This window comes from Seriola aureovittata, chromosome 12 (assembly GCF_021018895.1).
Source record: "Seriola aureovittata isolate HTS-2021-v1 ecotype China chromosome 12, ASM2101889v1, whole genome shotgun sequence".
Taxonomy (NCBI): Eukaryota; Metazoa; Chordata; class Actinopteri; order Carangiformes; family Carangidae; genus Seriola; species Seriola aureovittata.
In genome coordinates this window covers 7,847,192-7,865,788 of record NC_079375.1, presented here as the reverse complement: position 1 = coordinate 7,865,788, position 18,597 = coordinate 7,847,192, and the positions used below count along the sequence as shown (strand labels likewise).

Genomic DNA, 18,597 nt, shown 5'->3' with positions numbered 1-18,597 from the left:
AGAGAATAAAGTTACAGCCGCTGCCGTTCGGAGGTCTGTGCGTAAAAGTCTTGTGCGTAAAACCTCTTGGTAGCCAACCCATGTGAGATCTGCTAGGCTTCTCTTGCACGAGCAGATCCACCCCCCTCACCACATTTAACCCTCTCCTTTTGTCTCCAGCCTTATCAGCCGTGTGACTGCGCTCATTAGGTGAGAGAGGGCGATTCGGAAGCCGTGAAGCCGCGCGGACATCCCGCTGAGACGCCCCCCCTCCCCGCGCTCATTTGTAGCAACAACTCTCCCCGTCACAGAAACGCTCTGATGGGCCGTTCAGCTCCACAGGTGTTTACATGTGTTTTCATAAGAACTCATCAAAGACACGACATCAGTCAGAGTCAGACCCCCCCCCCCCTCCTCCCGCCCCCAGCCCGCAGGGGAGAAAGGTCAGCGAGGAACACCTTCAATCGAGGCGGGAACATTTAAATTTTCATCAGATTCAGGAGGAGTGATTGGTTTCCACAAAGTGGGCAAATCCCCCAAACACACAGCCGGAGATCTCCAGAGAGAAGAAGAACAAGGAGGTCTGGTCCGGTCCCCACAGAGTCCTGATCTCAACATGACGGAGTCAGCCTGGGATCACATGAAGACACCGTCCTCCAAGATGCTCAGAACAACCTGAGTCCCGAGGAGAACTGGTGCCGTTTGTAAGGATTTAGTTTGATAAAGGTTTTTGCTCTTTGTGTTAGAGGAAGTACTCAGATCAGAGTACTCCATCACTGGTTTAAGGCCTGCACCTAATACTTCTTAGTATTAGCTGCAAAATGTACTTCAAGTGTGAAAAGTAAGAGTAAACTTGGGCGATTTCAATGCAAAATGGCACTTTTTATGTCAAGGTGGAGTTACATTTAGTATCTTTATGAACTGCTGTGTGTGAGATAAATTTATTCTTATAAATTGATCATATGCTTCACAGGTAAAATATTAATCTGAAAAGTATCACCTTGGAATGAATGTGGTGGAGTAGGAGTATTAAGGAGGATGAAATGGAAATACTCACGTATAAGTACCTCAACTACTTAAGTTAAATAAATGTACTTTCCACCACTACACTTTTCCATTATTCTGTAAGAAGCTGTGTCAATATATTTTAATTTCCTATTGCCACATTATCAGTACAATAAACATCTTTACCATCACTGTGTGCATCTCAAGACAAACTCAGCAGCCACTTTCTCATTAAACTGACTGACTACCTGTGAGCTGCACTGATATTACTGCATTAAAACCATCATGTCAGTTTCCACATTATTATTAATCACAATGAGTTGGCTGGTTGTGAACTGCTGCGTACAGCGACATCTACTGGCTGAGAACAATACTGCTCAGCACACATCTGAAATACATCGTAATTCATTTAGCATTTAGTCTATGAAATGTTAGAAAATTGTAAAAATAAATAAATAAATTAAAAAAAGAAACATGCCCTTTACGTTTGCTCAGAGCCCAAAATAGATGTCTGTTATCTGCGACTTGTATTTTCTACATTTTGTGTTTTCATGGTGACTCATTATTTGGTTGATAAAATGGTAAAAGATGTTTCAGAACCTTAGGTGACGTGATCATGCTGCTTCCAACCAACACCAATAAAGATAAATATTAGTGTTAATGTTGTATAAACACTTCAAAATCACATTTAAGAAGCTGGAACCAGTGAATGTTTGCTATTATTTTTTCAGCTGTAACTTTTATGCGGCATTAAAATAAATCACACCTAAATCAAGAGTTGTAATTTCACAACAAATAAAATTTATTCAATTATATATTACAAATATGTACAAGTCATGTAACAAGTAAATATTAAAATAGACATTTTTAGAACTATCGTTCAAAAGGCATTATGTTGAAAAAATAGGATTTGTTGTGATCTCACATTGAAACTGTAAAAGTATGTTTTTTTTTCCTTGGAAGCCACAACAGACTTTAATGTGCGCAAGACACAATGGACAACACATGAGGAGTGAAGCCGCAAAAAGGACATAACACAATGGCGCAAAAAAAGCTGGAACACTTCAGTAAACCTCACAATTAAGTCCACAGTACAGCTCTTTAGGAAAAAAGTACAAACAACGCAACGCATGCACAGCATTTAATTGCCAAAGTCAAAAAACACCAGCTGTGGCGTGGAACTCTAGATGAGGAAGGAAGAAACGGTAAAAAACAAAAAACACAACAAAAGCCAACACATGCTTAAGATTTTAAGCCAACAACAACAAGAACATCACAGACAAAGAGGACACTCGATATAAAAACCAACTTTGGTCCATTAAAACATGAGACAGAACAAGTTTACAATCAAAATATCTATTATTTTTTGTTTTTACAAGTTTAAAACAATAATTACATGGCTATTTACAAATGCACAATTTTTATGTATAAAATAAGTTAAAAAATTAAGAGCACAATCTGTACACAATGTATGAACACTCACTTTGAAAACAATTGAAATCTTTCGGCTGTGACCCTGCTTGATGACGAGCAGTAGCCGGTGGTTGTTGTCCACACTCTTGCTTCTTGCTGCAGCTCCTGGCCCAGCTTTTGGTCTCTGCTCCCTGGGCTTCATCTGTGGCCTGGACCCCCTTTTTCCTGGTCGGTCCACGATCCCCCTCGTCGTGGTGGGCGTGCCCGTTTGGACTCTTAAGAGCTCTGGAGTAAAACCGTCTCTTTTCTAAGTGCTCTTTCGTATTGCCGCCACATTCTAAGTGCTTCACATTTTTCTCTCATTTTCCTCGAATGTGCCAGCTGCCGCTCGTGTCCATGATATGGCCGCCGCTGTGGCAAAGCACGTCTGTCCTACAGTTCATATCGGGGTGAGGTCAAAGTCGTCGTTGACCTCCACGAGCGGGATGTAGAACTCGGGGATCTCGAAGATGCTGGTGGACTTGTACGTTGCCGGGTCCAGCTCCTGTAGTTTGAGCTGCCACTCCAGGCGCTGCACGGCGTTCAGGGCCGCCGCCTCGTGCTGCTGCCTCATCAGAAGACACGTCTGTGAAGGGGGAAAAAACACATCGTTATTTTGTCCAGCCAGATGTTCTCATTTAGATCAAGAATGTCTATTTCTGAGAAAGAATTGGTCAAGGAAGGAGTACACTTTTGGCAGAGTGGTTCTGCAACCTGCTGTCAAACCCAAAGAGACTCTGCTTCTCACTTTAAGTTCAACTGATCTTCTGGAGTCCATCAGCGACGGAAGTCACTGATCTAGACCCTGCACATGCAGATCAGAACCAAGGGGTCACAGGATACATTTGAAATGTTAGGAGAAGTCTTATTAATCTGAAAAGTCCATTGGTTCCCTGCAAAATAGCAATAACTAAAACTGGTATAAAAACAATCATCTAAGGGGTAAATATGTTATTGAGAAACTGATGTTTTGCCAGAAACTTTTCCTAGAAAATGAGAGAAATGAATCACCTTCACAACAAACAACAAGGACGCCATCACATCTCGTTCTGAATAAATCCAAGGGCAGTAAGGACATTAAGACAGCAGACCAAGAAACATGTAGCACGCTTGGTTCCCATGCTTTGTTGATGTTTGTTTGTTTTCCCTCTTTCTTCTGTGAGTTATTAAAATTGTTACAAATACGTGACGAAAAAAAAAAATCTAAGGGGTTGATAAAAATAAGGAAAAACATGTTCTGCTGCAGAAAGCAATTTTTTTACTATAGTGGGAAAAATAACTTGACACTGCTCATTATTCATAGATCTATACTTCTTATAACTAGGACTGCAAATACAATTACTGTCATTATTGTATGATCCAAAGTTTTTGTGAATGATTGTTTCGTCTATAAAATGTCAGTAAATAGTAAAAAATGTCTGTTATAATTCCCCACAAACTAAGATGGGGTCTGTAAATGTCCAAAACTCAAAGTATTTAATTTACAATGACACAAAATGGAGAAAAAATGCTTGAAAAAACAAACAAACAAACAGACAAATTGGCAATGCCTATTGGTTGGCATTTTACTTGAAAAGTGACTCAAACATTCAACCGATTATCAAAATAAAAAGGACTAAAATAATTGACTCTCGATTTAGGCTTTAGATTAAATCTAAAAACATGTGACTTGGAATTCATTAGTAAACAAACATGTTGATGCAGTGGAAAACAATCCGAGCGAACTTACCTTCAGTTTATCAAACTTGTCGTCAACATCTTGTAACCAGGACATGAACTGCCGAGCGTTGAACCTGTCTCTCACTGAAGTTTTGCCGTCATCGCTCTGTGAACCGAACACACAATCATTTACCAAACACACGCTAAAATAAAAGTATCATCAAGTAACTGACTGGAGTGGCCACGCTGGGCTGGTGTAACCCATGCCACTTACCTGGACGTCCTGAGGCATGTTGTACACTTCGGCATCCAGTAAAACTGTACAGGCACTGAAAGGCAGAGTCTGATTGGCTAATGTCCTTGCTGCCCGGTAATGGACTCGTAAGACTTCCTGCTCGTTTGAAACAATCAGCTTTTCCTGAGTGAAGAAGATAAAGGAAAATCAATATTGTAAAGGCAATCTTTGTTTGCATCTGGAACTGAAGTAATAAAAAAAGCATCTAAAAGACGTAACTTCAGCACTGATATCCTGTTATAGTGTAAGAACACAACACAGCTGAACACAACTTGTTATATTTCAGCTACAAGAGGTAATATAAATGTCCAGAGGTACTAAAACTAACCGTAACATGACAGATCATTTAAACACAAACTCCATGTGTTAAACCACGTACCCTTTCAATGCTGTGCTGTAGTCTTAGTTTCATGCGGACGACCTCTTGTTGTTTGAACATCTCTTTCAGCTGCTCAGGTAATGACGGAGGTGGAGTTATCTGCACAACAACGGAGACAGAAACAGTTCAAAACACTTTATCAACACTGCAGCCTGATGTCTAGATGCTTAGTCATCATGCAGGTTGTCAGACACAGCACGTTATTTTGTTTACTTCTCTATGATTGAGCATTAACATGACATTACATAAACTGCTTATGACTCTGATTAACTTCGAACACAGGCTGGGTATCACGGTATAGAAAAATTGCGGGTCGGGGGGCATTTTATCGAAAACTGAAATTTCTTAGCACATCTAATTATATTCAGCTTTCAGTATTTGTAAGTAATTTAAATAAAGATAGATAGATACATACTTTACTTATCCCCTAGGGAAATTTAATGTAAATGACTAAAAGACAAATTAAGTTGCAGCCAAATTCATATTGACAAACTGTATCTACAACCTGAGAATGAGATGAGCAGCATCAGATAAGAAATGTTGATTAAACAGACTTCAGATAACAGTTGCAACCTGATGAAATGAATTTCACAAGATTTGATCCAAACACTGAAGATCCTGATTCAGAACTATTACTCTATTTACTTAAAATATTGAAATGATATACATAAAGGTTCAACTGGGAGACTCTCCTAAAAATCAACTCAATCGCGATTTGCATTTCTCTAGAGATTGGTCATGTTTTATTTTTCTCTCTTATTTTTTTTTTTTAAACATGCTCTCTGCCAACAAAAACGCGACCTTAGTGATATGATCTTAAATTAATATCACAATAATTTCACAGTTCTACCTTCACAACACTGTATTGCGCTACAGATCAGCGTGTGCCTAGGAATACAGTAGTTCAACAGTTGAGAAAATGTAGTTCCAAAGTAAAGGGCTGTTTGGCTGCAAGATAAAGCCGTGAAAATAGTCAAAATAAAAGCATACACTTCAACTGATATTGGTATTTTTCAGCGGATATTTTTTTAAAATGGCTATAAGACATTTTTGTAGATAGCCCCGTCTGCGGCAGCACAATGCTCAGCTTCTCGCCGGTACTCCGGTCTGCTTCACTGGGAGGGCGTTGATCTGAATCTACATACACCGACTACGTATGAGTTCCTCACACAAATTACCCGAACCATCACTTTAATACAGTCAAACAGCTGATTGTGAGCAACTGTTCTTTTCATTTTGAATCCAAAGTACTTGAGCACAGAGCTAAAAGCTTTATAAAATGTGTCAAATACTACAGATAAAGATTACACTGAGCAGCACAATCAGGGGTTCTTGGCATGAAAGTCGGCAGTTTGTGGTGTAAACCCATCCGACCAATGACTTCTAGACACAGCTTGACCACAATCAGAGAAGATCAGAGAAGACGTGATGAAACTCACTGTTGGTATACAGAGCTTGCTGAGTGGGTTCCCATCTAAGAGGTAGGATCCATTGAAGGTCACATATTCATCGTAATACTGTGGTGGTTGTGGGGTGACGCTGCACAACACTTTGCGCTTCTCCTCGATCTTCTTCCTGATGTGCAGGAACTCGTAGTAAGGGTTGGCCCTCTCTGTCTGGTAGGGTTCAATCTCCTCCAGCTTGACAGAGTCCACAATCGCAGCCAGGGACTGCTGGCCCCTCTCCTTCTCCTGCTGCGTCGTGGAGCACGGCTGGGAGTTTGACACTTTAGGCATCTTTCTCTTGCGTGGATGGGGAACATGGATGTCCACTTCCTCGTCTGCAGAGCGAACCTTGACCTTAGCCCCTGAGGAATCAGAGTCTCGGTCACCAGACTGTGGAGAGGAGCTCCCTGAAGTGTTGCTGCTGAAGTCACTCTGAGCTGCCAGCTGGACGGTGCTTTGACTCGGCTCTTCTCCAGCTGAAGATGACTCGGGTTTCTCATCAGAAGGTGACACCTCCATCGGCTCTGAGGAGGACTCTGCTTTTGAGTCAGACGAGCCCTCAGCAGCCACACTGCCGTCAGTGGACATATCTTCTGTTGTAACAGAAACTGTAGCACTGCTGTTGCTCTCTGAGCTCTGTGGGACATCAGTCGTATCCTCAGCCTTGTGTTCAGGGCTCACACAGGGCATGCTGTCTTTTTTCTCCATCTGAACATCAAGACATGGGCCTGCAGTGTCACTGGGAGGTTTTGCTTTCTTGCAGTCTTGGTTACTTACATCCATATCCTCTTGAGAAGACTCAGTATTAGTTTTGCTTAGACCTGGCAGAGACTCCCCTGCAGCGGAGCTGGGAATGTGTGAGCTGGTGGACGGTACAGGACTTCCCATCCCTTCTGTACTGAGGCTTTCAGAAACAGTTTCCATGCTCTCTGGTTCTGGTCTATCAGTGTTCTCAGGAAGTTTCTCTTTGTGGTCAGAGACCTGTGTGGTACCTGTTTCCGTTTGCTGCTGGCTCTCCACGCCAGAGGGTGGGAGTGGTTCTCTCTGCTGGAGGGTTTTTGTGTTTGTGAGCGCTGATGGTTCAGCAGATACAGAAGATGTAGGTACTGATGGTTGATCAGGATCCTTGTTGCTACATTCTGCCTGTGAATTTTCCATCAGACACTGGACGTCCTTGACAACAGGAGATTCAGAGGAGGGAAGAGCTTTCTGCTCTGTTGATCCGGTTTGAGAGCCACTACATTGTGAGAGGCTCGGCTGTGGAATCAGGTTTTTATTCATAGGATCTTTGTTTGACACTTGTGGTGTCAAGCAGCCAGGAGTGCTCCCATCTCTCTCTGAAGATGAATCAGCCACTGAATTCATACATTGTTGACTGTTAAGGTTCTCTTCTGTTTCTGCTGAGGTCTCCCTTGTTTTCAGCTCCTCGGTGGGCAGGCTGGATTTTGGCAGATTTTCAACAGCTTTGCCTTCAGTTGATGAGTTGGCATCCTCATCCAGAATAGCCCTGAGGTAGGGAGATTCATGTCTGCCGGACACCAGCGTCCGATTACTTTGCGGCGCATCTGGAAGACTGTTGCAATCTTTGTCGTGAACAGATGGCGATCTGGTGGCCTGAATGACGAGGGAAGACTGGAGGAATGCAGGTTGAGAGTCTGAGGCTTCCAGATTCATGTCCGAGTCGTATTCAACATGTCTGGGTGTTAATGTTGTAGCCTGACATGAATCCTCTGAGCTAGCGACAGAGACTAATGACACAGACCTGGACATGAGGCCACAGCGTTCACTCTCTGGTCTGGGCGATCTGTTCAGACAGTTTTCCACAGCTGACATGACCTTTGCACTGATGGAGGGCAGACTCTTTCCATCAAGCGACATTGTTCTGGGGCTGGTGCCGTCCTTCAGGGGTTTATCTCTGCTGTGGACATCAGAGGCTTCAGAGCTTTTTGAGCGCATCAGCTCCTTACTCAAACATGGTTCGGTCTTTGTTCTGTCTTTAGGCTTGGGCTTCCCTGGGTCTGCCAGGGGTCGCTGTTTAAGCCTTTCCCGTTCTTTCTGTTTGATTTTCTCCAGATGTTTCCGGTGCCACTGCTCAATCTCCTGGTCCTTCAGGCTGAGCATGCGCTCGAAGCTGGTCTGCATCAAGTCGTCGTTCACAAGCCTCTTTTCTTTTGGCTTGGCGTCTCGTGTTGCTGGCGAGGCTTTTGACTTGGCCTTGTCTGCATCCGTCTCATTGGGTTTCACTTTGCTGATCTTGGCCTGCTGGGAGCGGTCTTTGTGCCTATCTTTATCCTTGTCCTTGTGTCTCTCGGAGTCTCTGTCACGGTCTCTCCGGTCACGGTCCTTCTCTGGTGTTCTCACAACCTCTTCCTTTGATTTTGTGGATAAGGACTTGCTGCTCTCAGACATATAACTCTTCTTCTCTTCTAAAAGTAATTTCAGATTGGAGCTTGAGGAAAGAGCTCCATCTTTTATTTTATCTCTCTTCTTCCTGTCACAGTCCTTTTCCTTGGAGCGATCAGATTTACTATGATCTGTGGTCTTCTCCAGAGGTTTTCCTTTCTTATCAGAGTTTGTGCGATCCTTTTCTCTGTGATCCCCGAGACTATACTCTCTGTCCTGCTTGTCCCTATCAGACCGTTTGTCAAACTTATCTTTATTTTTCCTGCTGTCTTCATGCTTTTTTGTTGTGGATAAAGATTTCAGTTTTTCATTCTCTTTGTAGTTTTTATCTCCAGGCGAGTGGGAAGAAATGGCTCCCGTTCTTTCTTTTTCCTTCCAACGATCCACTGAATTCTGTGGTTCAGCTTTGTCAGAGTGCTCAGTTTTAATCTTTTTTTCCTTGTCAGGATGCCTTTTTTCCATTTTTTCGGAATCCTTCTCCTTTCCTGGGAGCCTCTTGTCAGTTTTTTCGCGTGAGCCTTTTTCAGAGGGCTCCAGCTGTTCTTGATCAGCTGTGATCCCACTTATGGGTTTCTCTTCTGTCTCTTCTTTCATGCTGTTGCTCTGCAGCGACTCCTCAGGAATCCGCCCTGAGCTGTGGCAGTCCACCCTCTCGTCACGCTCACTCAGCTTTGAATCCTTTACCTTCTCCTCTTTACCAGCAGCCTCCTTCCGCTCTTTTTTCACGGCCTTGTCTTTTTCTCGCTCCTCTCTTGGCCTCTTTTCCTTACTACTGGAGTGTTTCTCCTTTGTGTTTCTCTCATCTTTGACAGGAGAGGAATCAGAGGTCTTCTGAAGCGTGCTTGTGTCTTCACCTTCTTTTTTCACTGGCAGAGGTTCATCTGTCTCATCACTTTTGAAAAAATTTTCTTTCCAGAACTCTCTGTCAAACTCCAAATTCCTGTGGCTGTCTTTCCTGGCCTCTTTCTGCCTGTGGCGGCTCCGCTCTGCCTCATATTCCCTCCTGTGTTTGTCTTTCTCCTTGTGTTTAAGTTTATGCTTCTTCACTACTTTGCCGTCTAAGTCGGTCTTCCGTAAGGCTCCTTCGGTGCTGTCTATACTGTTTCCTATGCTGCCGTCTTTGTAAGGGCTCGAATGACCGTCGTCCCCGTCTACACTGGAGTCTTTCTGTTGATGTTTGCTTTTTTCCTTGTGCTTACACCCCTTGGTGCTGGAGCCTTCAGTGCAGTAGTCTGCGTCTGTGTAGTGGTTGTATTTGACACCGTCCACCGGACATGAGCCGTCACTGATGGAAACGCACATCTTAGTATTTTCTTGTTTGAGTGGTGTTTGTTTATCTGTCAGGCTGTGGTTCAGTTTAGGAGATTTGATGGACGACAAATGGAAGAGGTGGACGGATGAGTCATCTTTAGGACTGAAAGACATCTTGAAGGAGTCTTCCTCCCGACCCTTTTCTGTGCTCTCGGACACTGTTGCTAGAGAAAGGACCAAAGTTTTGCTGTTCTCTTTACCATCCTCCTGGTTTTCCTTGTTTTTATTCTGACTCTTGCTCTTCCTCTTCACTTTGCCCTTGTCCTTTTGCTCAGCATTGTCCTTTTTAGACCTTGTGTCGGCCTTGAGGCTGTCTGAGCTCTGAGAGCAGGTGGGAGAGTTCCTTTTCTCTGAAAGGCTCTCCATTTCATCGCTGGAGGTATCCGAACTGCAGTGGACACGAGGAGTCTTCTGCTTTTTCGACTTGGAGGAGGAATCCCCCTTGCCACTCTGCTTTCCTGCCACATGATTCCTATCTTTGTCCTCCTTCTCCCGCTGCCGTAGTTCCCTCCGGAGGATGTGTCTGTCGTTCAGGGCTTTACTGAGATCCTCCTCCTCTTCCTCGTCCTTGAACTCGTACTCATCCAGCCCTGGCATGGACGATGACGCTTTTGTGGCTGGTTTGCCATCTGAGTCCTTTTCAGTATCAGAGTCTTCCATGTTGTCATCCACGCTAGAGGGATTAACAGACGGTGGGTCTTCAGACTCTGTGGAGAGGAGAAGACCAATTTTAACATCATGCAATAAAATAAACTGACTTTCATACACACATAGCCATTTAAAGATTACATGCTACACAGAAAAGTGACAAATGACTTGAAACGACTTCCCTATGGCAAGTTAAACTTCAGCAGTGCATATAAAACTGCCAATACCATGACTGCATATAGGCCATTGAGTAAAGTAAACCCTTTAATACACTGCTGACATTTAATTTTTAAACCCGATCTGGTCCATCTATAGTGAAAACACATGTACACATCGTGCTGCGAGGTGTAGTTAATAGGAAAGTCCAGTAATATTAAAGTTAGGATGATAACATGCGACTAAAAACAAGGGGGTCAGATAAGCACTGCAGCATTCTCTGCATACCTGAAGAGCTGTCATCTTGGTCCGACAGTGGCACCTCTCCCTTTAATAGCTGCTCCAGCTCCTGGGAGTCGGCCACATCCACCGGGCGCTCTCCACGCTTGTTGGCCTGAAAGGCGTTTCCACCGTGACGTAGTAGCAGCTTCACAATCTACACAAAACATAACAAAATTTGATACTGAGAATTGTAAAGACAAACATCACATTTTTGTAGGAAGAGCTAATTATTAAATTAAAGTTCAAGTTCAAAAGCAAAAACTTTAAATTTTGATTTGATGTGACAACTGCTGTCCTTTAAAGCAACGAAAGCACTGAATAAAGATATTCACTCTAACTGTACACACATTATATTAACCGACACTGTGATGTTGTGAGAAAGGCTATGAACAATATACATTTGGATGAATGATGTACATTCAACACGCTGCAATAATGTCCAAACAATCATTACTCTGAATGGAGATAAATCTTTCTGCCATCCAACATTATAACAGCACAGACAGACACTGTTACATGACTAAATTCATGTCTATATATGCACATTGGGACATTTCTTGTTCTCTGTTCTGTAGCAATTTAGTCAATACATGTACAAAACCTGTGCAAAGACCTTGACCACACATCGTAAGTGTACGTTTTCTTTCAAGTCCTACATTATTATGGCAGGACAACCCTCAGATTAAGCTCTTACATCTTTATGCCCGCTGCTGGAAGCATCATGGAGCGGTGTGTCGTCATCCAGACCCTGTGTGTTCACCTCTGCACCTGCTGCTATTAAGACCTTGGCCACATCGTAGTAACCGAGATTACAGGCTTCGTGGAGAGGAGTCCAGCCTGGCGAGGGCAGAAAACAATAACAGTAGAGAGGGTTTCAGAATTCATAGGACTTTTTCTCAGTAGGTCACAGTCACAATTAATTTCAAATGTTAGCAAAATGTGTTGGAAAATCAGGCAGATAGAGATGAAATGAAAAAATAAAGAGTCAGAATTAAACTACACACAAAACCACAACATGTGCATGGAGGGTAATAATCTGCAGTCTGTTTTTGTTATCTCATCATGAGATATTAACTGTGAATCATTATCTAGTCAGCTTTATGTCATTAATTGCTACCATACAGACATGATGAAAGCTGTTAGAATATCACCTCCTGGGGAATCATACCTGCGAAGTCTTTGACGTTGACATCAGCTCCCAGGCTAATGAGCTCTTTAACTTGCTTGGCGTCTCCCCGGATGGCTGCCATGTGAAGGGGCGTCTCCCCTCGCTCGTTCCTCTTGTTGACCTTGTCCTTCTGTCGGGATGAGGCGCTGCTGGGGACTTTCTTCTGCACAGGGGTCGTTTGAGAGGGGTGACTGGGTGTGGAGTCTGGGCACAGGCAGAGAGAAAAGGACTTAATTGATGCTTAAAGCAAAAATCTGCCACATGCTGAGATAACCTGCACTAGGCAAAGCACTGGATTGAGCAATTACAGTGAAACTCCTTTTTCTGGGAACCTGAAAGACACTGTGTGTTTTAGGAGGCACTAACTAAAGGTTCAGTTCAGCATTTTGGGAAAAACACTTATTTGCGCTCTCTTTGAGTTAGATGAGAAGCTTGATACCAATCACCCATCTGTTCTTTGTTTGGGTCAACCCTCACCTACACAATCACACTATTAGGCTAAAGAGTTACAGTGCAGTGAAATTTCATAACTAGGAGCACCACTAGGACTTGCAAATATGCCCCCCCTTTAAAAAAATAATCGTGCACTGGAGAAAAAGATTCAGCCGTCTACCCTGCAAGTGAAAGGAACACCCAAACTTGATTCTAGAGAAAAATTGATTGGTCGTCTTATTCTTCACTCCTTTCAGAAATGACGTTGCCACCAATCTGGCTCAAAAGGAGCACCAGTCCATGAAGATGTTCATCTCCAGAAACTACGTGGACAAGTCCTCTCTGTGTCTATGGGAGATGATACTGACCACGGAGCCCTACTGCTCTGAATACAAGGTACAAATAAGGTCCTTGTGAATGTTTGAATCTAAATGATTGCTTCTTGATGAAATCAAAGCTAAAATATTTCCCATCTTTGTATAACATCCTGCATGCTGTGCACATAATGCTCGGACAAGGTGGAGGACCTGATTAGAATAAATCTTGAGGGAACTAGCTTGGAGGAGTTTGATGTTTTGATGTCAAGGAGGCTTTACAGATGTGGTTCAGTCAGGGTAAAAGCTAGAAGGGCCAACTATAGAGAACGGCCTTCAGTGGCACTCAGGGGAAGGATAGACATATAAGAAGGCATTCCTTCTTTACGTGTTTTGTTGTAGTTCTGTAATGGCAGCAATGTACTGACCGCATAGCTTGTATTTACATTTGTAAATGTATTATTTGGTGTCCATTTAAAAAGAGTAGTGTTTAACTTAATGATTTCTGCTCTTTAAGCATTGATTCACTTTGTGACTTTCTCCTTTAAAATACAGCACAAAGAATCTATCAGTACTACAATTAAGATGGAAAGAATATGAATGCATTGCGATGCATGTTGATTTAAGTGGTGAATGTTGTCCTGGTGCTCCTAAAAGCACGAGTGCTACTAATGGAAAAAGTTAGTCTGGAGCTATGGTTACATAGCTGACACATGTACAGCAAAAAATGTTTTTTAAAAACCACACTCAAAGGAGAGGAGGAGAGTCAAACGTCTACACAAGATGAGGAAACTGTGGCAAAGAAAGGTCACACAATTGGTGATTTTAAAAATCTCAGATTTCTAAAGCTGGATAAACAGCAGAGCAATATCTGTTTCATGATGTGCGGGTAACCTGTGCTGATAAAGACAGGAAACAGAACCAACTTTGTCCACCATTTAAAAAGGTAATGTTACCATCCCGACACACAGGAAGCCAAAGTCTACAGTCTTCTCAGACTGTTCTTTTAACAAGCATGGCACAAGATTGAGCAACCACCATGAGACAGGTTTTACTAGAAACCTAATAACCTGTACTTACTTGTGTCTGTCTGTTTATTTCCAGCAGGTATAAATCATCCACTTAAAACTACTCAGAACATTTCATTTAAAAAAAACAATAACCCGAGTCATTTAGCTTAGTTACATGTTGGAAGGCAACAATGCAATAACTGTAAAAACCTTTTTAAAAATGACAACAGCTTTCACTGTAGTTGAGCGGCTACATTAAATATTAGACATTGCCCTACTCTTAACCTTGAAATATTAGAGCGTAAGCTTGTTAAAATGTTCGGAAGCATGACTCATCCAACAGTAAATAAACTGTGAGCCATGTCGGGGATGTGGTTAAGGTGAGAGGGCACACACACAAACCTGGACTGTTGGCAGTCATCTGCATTAGGAGAGCCATCTGTTTGCGCTCTGACAGAGGATACCCAAACAAAAGGTTGGGAGCCTGGGACTTCTTGCCCCCAGCCTCCTTTTTCACCTTCTTCTTGTCTGGTCCATCTTTATCTGCAACAAAACCAAGAAAGATTTTAGATACGAGAGAAAATCCTTTCTAACAGCAGTTTAATCGTCACAGTGACATTGTTTTCCTCCTCCCCTTGTATCTGTTGAGCTCGTGAAGAAACAGATGACAAGCATGAGGTTTGAAAAAGGGACAAAAAAAAAAAAAAAAGACAGCATTCTCGTAAGCTGGCCAAGTGCAGACGGCACTCCTTGGACCCCCCCCCGTCTCCGTCGGTCAGTTGTTACTAAACACAGACATGCGTGAGCTGTAACAGGGGCAGATGCAGGGCGAAAACACACACACGTGCATGTGTGTATGTGTGTTTACAGCAGCACTGTAGCGCAAAGTGGGTGATGAGACTTGAAGAGGACGCGGGGGCTGAGGATCGGGCTGCAGCGATTACCTGCGTATATCCTGCAGGGAGGCACTAATCTCTCTCCCCAGGTCTCACTCGACTGGCCTGGGTCTGAGTCATCTACAGTGCAAAGCAGAGAGGATGGGAAGGGGAGAGAGGAGGGGGGGAGAGCAAGGGGAGGGGGGAGGGGAGTGGAAGGGTGGGAAAGCACTGCATTAACGCTCACTCTCTCTCACCCTCCGCATCTCGCACGTACTCAAATACAGACAGGCACAAAGGCAGACTCTCACTCCACGCACAGATTATGAGTCATGACAACACAAGAGACAGGAGAGAAGATCCAGTCTGAGGTGGTCAGTGGAGTCATTACTTCCCTTCTGCCTACAGCTGCTCAACACAGGACCTGACAGGCACTATGGGAAAGGCTATTGGGAGGGCAAAACCACCCTCCATGCTAGTTTAGGTTTACAACCTGTGCAACATAAATTATACTCTGTGAATTCAAAATTGAGGGTTCTTGTCTGTTACAATGACGCAGGACCACACAATGAAAATCATTACGTTGAGCTTTTCTCTGCAGAGGAGATGAGGGCAAACAGGCAGTCTGTAAAATGCATTACTGTATTTCATTTACTGTAATTACAGTCGGACGACCAAATAAACTATTTTCGGGTCTCAAATCCGATGTAAACATACAGTTAAACATCTAACTAAGTGATGGAAGCAGAATAGTCTATTTATACAAGTAAAGGAGGTCAGATGAAGGCACAATGTCTCCAACGGGAACCTGGGCACTTGAGAAGTGTTTTATCTCACACAGAGCTGTTATCGTTGCATATTGTCTTACAACTGCATGGACAATACCAGGTTTTAAAGGAGAAGGCTGCCATTGTATTTATGTTTTACATTTATGTCAACAAATTCCATAAAAAGATCAAAACCAAAAATGTTTCTCAGTACTTTCCTACACAGTCTGTGGCTCTCATCCCCAAGCAAACTGGTTCCTACTGAAGACGTCATTTTTTTAAATTTTTTTTTTTTTTTTTTAAAAAAGGTCATGAATATATTGTTTTTTTAATGAACACTGTAGTTGTTAGCCAAAATTTTTTAGACATGAGTAAATGGTGCATTTGTTGGGGGCACAAATGCGAATTAATAGGCATTTGGTAGATGAGTGAGTATTTACAGCATCGGGACGGTGTATGTTGAATTGAATATAAACTAAGGTGTGTGCATTGTAATGAAGGAACATGTCACTCAGTGCAACGGTGTAGCTCACTGATGTTTTTAATAGTTTTTGAACAACAATGGCACAGAAGAATAAGATATATCCGGCTTTGGAAACACAGATTATTCGTGTTTGTAGGATCAATTCATTGTTGGCTTTTCATAGGATTTGTTGACAATGATAAAAAAAAAAAAATACAGAACCTCACAAGTCTAAAAGGTTTGGAAGCTCAATTTTCTATTGTCATACAGATAACTATATTTAGAATTCTTTTTCTCCATCTACACATGATCCCCATTTGCTTTTTTTCCCCTTGGTCTCATTTAAAAAAAATATATAAATAAAACATGGTTTGTGTCTTAATATTCAACACAACGGGCCACAGCTTCATCAGAACGATCAGGTTTGGATCCTGTTACCAATCAAAACCCTTTGACCTATGGACAGTCCATATAGAAAAGGTTCAACAACGGGCCACCAGGGGGCACTGTGAGGACATGGCAGCAAGCCAGCAGCGTGGCTGTTGGAGGAGGAGGAGGAGAAAGGAGGTGCATCAACAGTCCTTACCGGTGTCTGAGTCTCGCTCCTCTGTCCGGGGCGGACTGGTAGTGAAGGAGAGCTTGCGCTTCATGGAAGACTTGGCTTTCCCTTCCTTCCCCAGCAATTCACTCCGGTCCAGCTTTGGAGTTTTGGTGAAAGGGGACAACTTGTCTTTGCTCTGTCAGAGGCCAGGAGGGAATAAAACGCAAGATAAATTAGACGTGAAATGCAGCAAAGGTGTGGCCACATTTGTGAGTTGTGTGTGTATGTGTGCCTGTATATGTAAACAATACAGTCATGAAAGAGGCAAGCCCATTTAAAAAGCTCTATGCACGATAGCAAATAGGTTGAGATTAGCATGTGGCCAGTATTTCAGCTTGGTAAAACATGACACTCACATAAAGTGCACATGATTACATTACAGGCTGTGTTGTGTCTCTGCAACATTGTTTGGGTCTTGCAGGCAGCAGGTTTGCCTGCATGACTCACTAAAATCTTAGTCCCTAGGCAGGTTCTCTGCCCAGAGACGAGTAAAAGATCAGGAGTGACTAGTTTTTCTCTGCTTACACACAGAAATAAAAACATGGAGAAGAAAGAAGTCTACTGTTGCAGTGTGAGAATTTTCACAGTACTGTAAGTTACTTTCAACTTAAAGACATTTAGTTTACAACATAAGACTGGAAAAAGTAGAAAATCCTCACTCTGCAGTAGCTAAAATCAACAAACGAAGTAAACAACAATGAACAATGCAACTATTTTTCTTTCAGTCGACTAATTAATTAGCTAATTGTTACAGCTCTAAATGAATATAAACATCGCATTTCTAATTTCATTCTGAAACAAACATTTCACACAGATGTTTTTAAGAATGTTTATGTTTAAGAATGTAGAAAATACAGCTGGCCACATCTTTAGTTGTAAAAGTAGAACAAAAATTGCTATAGAAGTATAAAACTGCAGGCCTAAAAGCAGTCAATCAAGTCAAGACTCTAACTTAATGGTCTAATCTAATGAAATAAAGGCCTAAAAACGATTAATGATAACACAAGCACAGCCACATTAAGGTTAGCTGAATTTGTTTTGGTGACCAAAGCCTGGGTCATAATCAAACTGAAAACACTCCCACTTCATAAAACATGTTAAATTTGGTCCCTCCCTCCTGTAGCTGCAATTTATTTTTATGAATATAACTTTTATTTTCACAGCATCACTTAAAATTAGCTTCTCGTGTGCATAGAGGGGCTATCTGGATTCTACAGAAAATCTTAAAATGATGGTAGCAGTGGTGAGGAGGCAAATACTCAATTGCATGAATGTGCATCATAGCAACACCAGTAAATCTGTTCTACCAGTGGCTTACAGTTCCAGTTACTGGGTTCTTGTACCCTGATCTGCATACAAAGCCTTTTCAGTACCATTACTTTTAGTGAGCTGCATTTTAGTGCAGGAAAATATATTTCTGGCAGGAGGAAAAATGTCTGCAGTGTGGTGCTTCTTTGATCTCAGTGAAGCAATGTGCCAGCTGTGCAAAGCTGGAGTGTCTGGCGGTGTTGAAAGTGGAGGAGAGTTAGGATGAGAGCCACTTCTGTTAAAAATAAAAGCAGATGTAGATTGTCTCTCTCATTTATAGAGAAAAAGTTAATCAAGTAGTGTTGGGGGATTAAAACAAACTCAGTTGTTTTATGTTAAGCCAGTACAGTGAATCATAAGTAAATATTTAATGAGCGGTCCTCAGTCTGCTTGTTGCATCAGAAAAAAGAAAAAAAAAAAAAGAAAAAAAAAAAGGAAAAAAAAGACAATTGTGTGAGTGACTTCTGGTCCACCCTATCCAGATTTATAATGTACTATTATCTGATCAAACCACAGTGTTTGTCTAACATGACAGCATCTGTGCCAACAAGTACATGCATGGTTCTCATAATGCCAGCAACCAAATGTTTGTGTCTAAAACTCTTAGGCAAATGTTTGTCAAAGAAAACTTTGTCACCATGACAA

The 18,597-nt window shown here is 42.3% G+C and overlaps 1 protein-coding gene across 2 annotated transcripts in view; it reads right to left on the bottom strand.

Moving 5' to 3' along the window:
* Positions 1-1,762: 1,762 nt before the first annotated feature.
* Positions 1,763-18,597, bottom strand: part of ankrd12 (ankyrin repeat domain 12) — a 38,608-nt gene continuing 21,773 nt past the window's right edge. Inside the window, exons 3-13 of one of the 2 annotated variants that reach the window (XM_056391318.1) lie at positions 16,630-16,780; positions 14,883-14,954; positions 14,341-14,481; positions 12,183-12,386; positions 11,709-11,851; positions 11,021-11,168; positions 6,209-10,635; positions 4,770-4,868; positions 4,370-4,513; positions 4,166-4,261; positions 1,763-3,022 (exon numbers count right to left, since the gene is read on the bottom strand). In XM_056391318.1, the coding sequence (XP_056247293.1) occupies positions 2,837-3,022; positions 4,166-4,261; positions 4,370-4,513; positions 4,770-4,868; positions 6,209-10,635; positions 11,021-11,168; positions 11,709-11,851; positions 12,183-12,386; positions 14,341-14,481; positions 14,883-14,954; positions 16,630-16,780 (5,811 nt within the window). In that variant the 3' untranslated portion in view covers positions 1,763-2,836. The remainder of the gene's footprint in view (positions 3,023-4,165; positions 4,262-4,369; positions 4,514-4,769; positions 4,869-6,208; positions 10,636-11,020; positions 11,169-11,708; positions 11,852-12,182; positions 12,387-14,340; positions 14,482-14,882; positions 14,955-16,629; positions 16,781-18,597) is intronic. The other variant, XM_056391319.1, reaches the window with a different exon arrangement.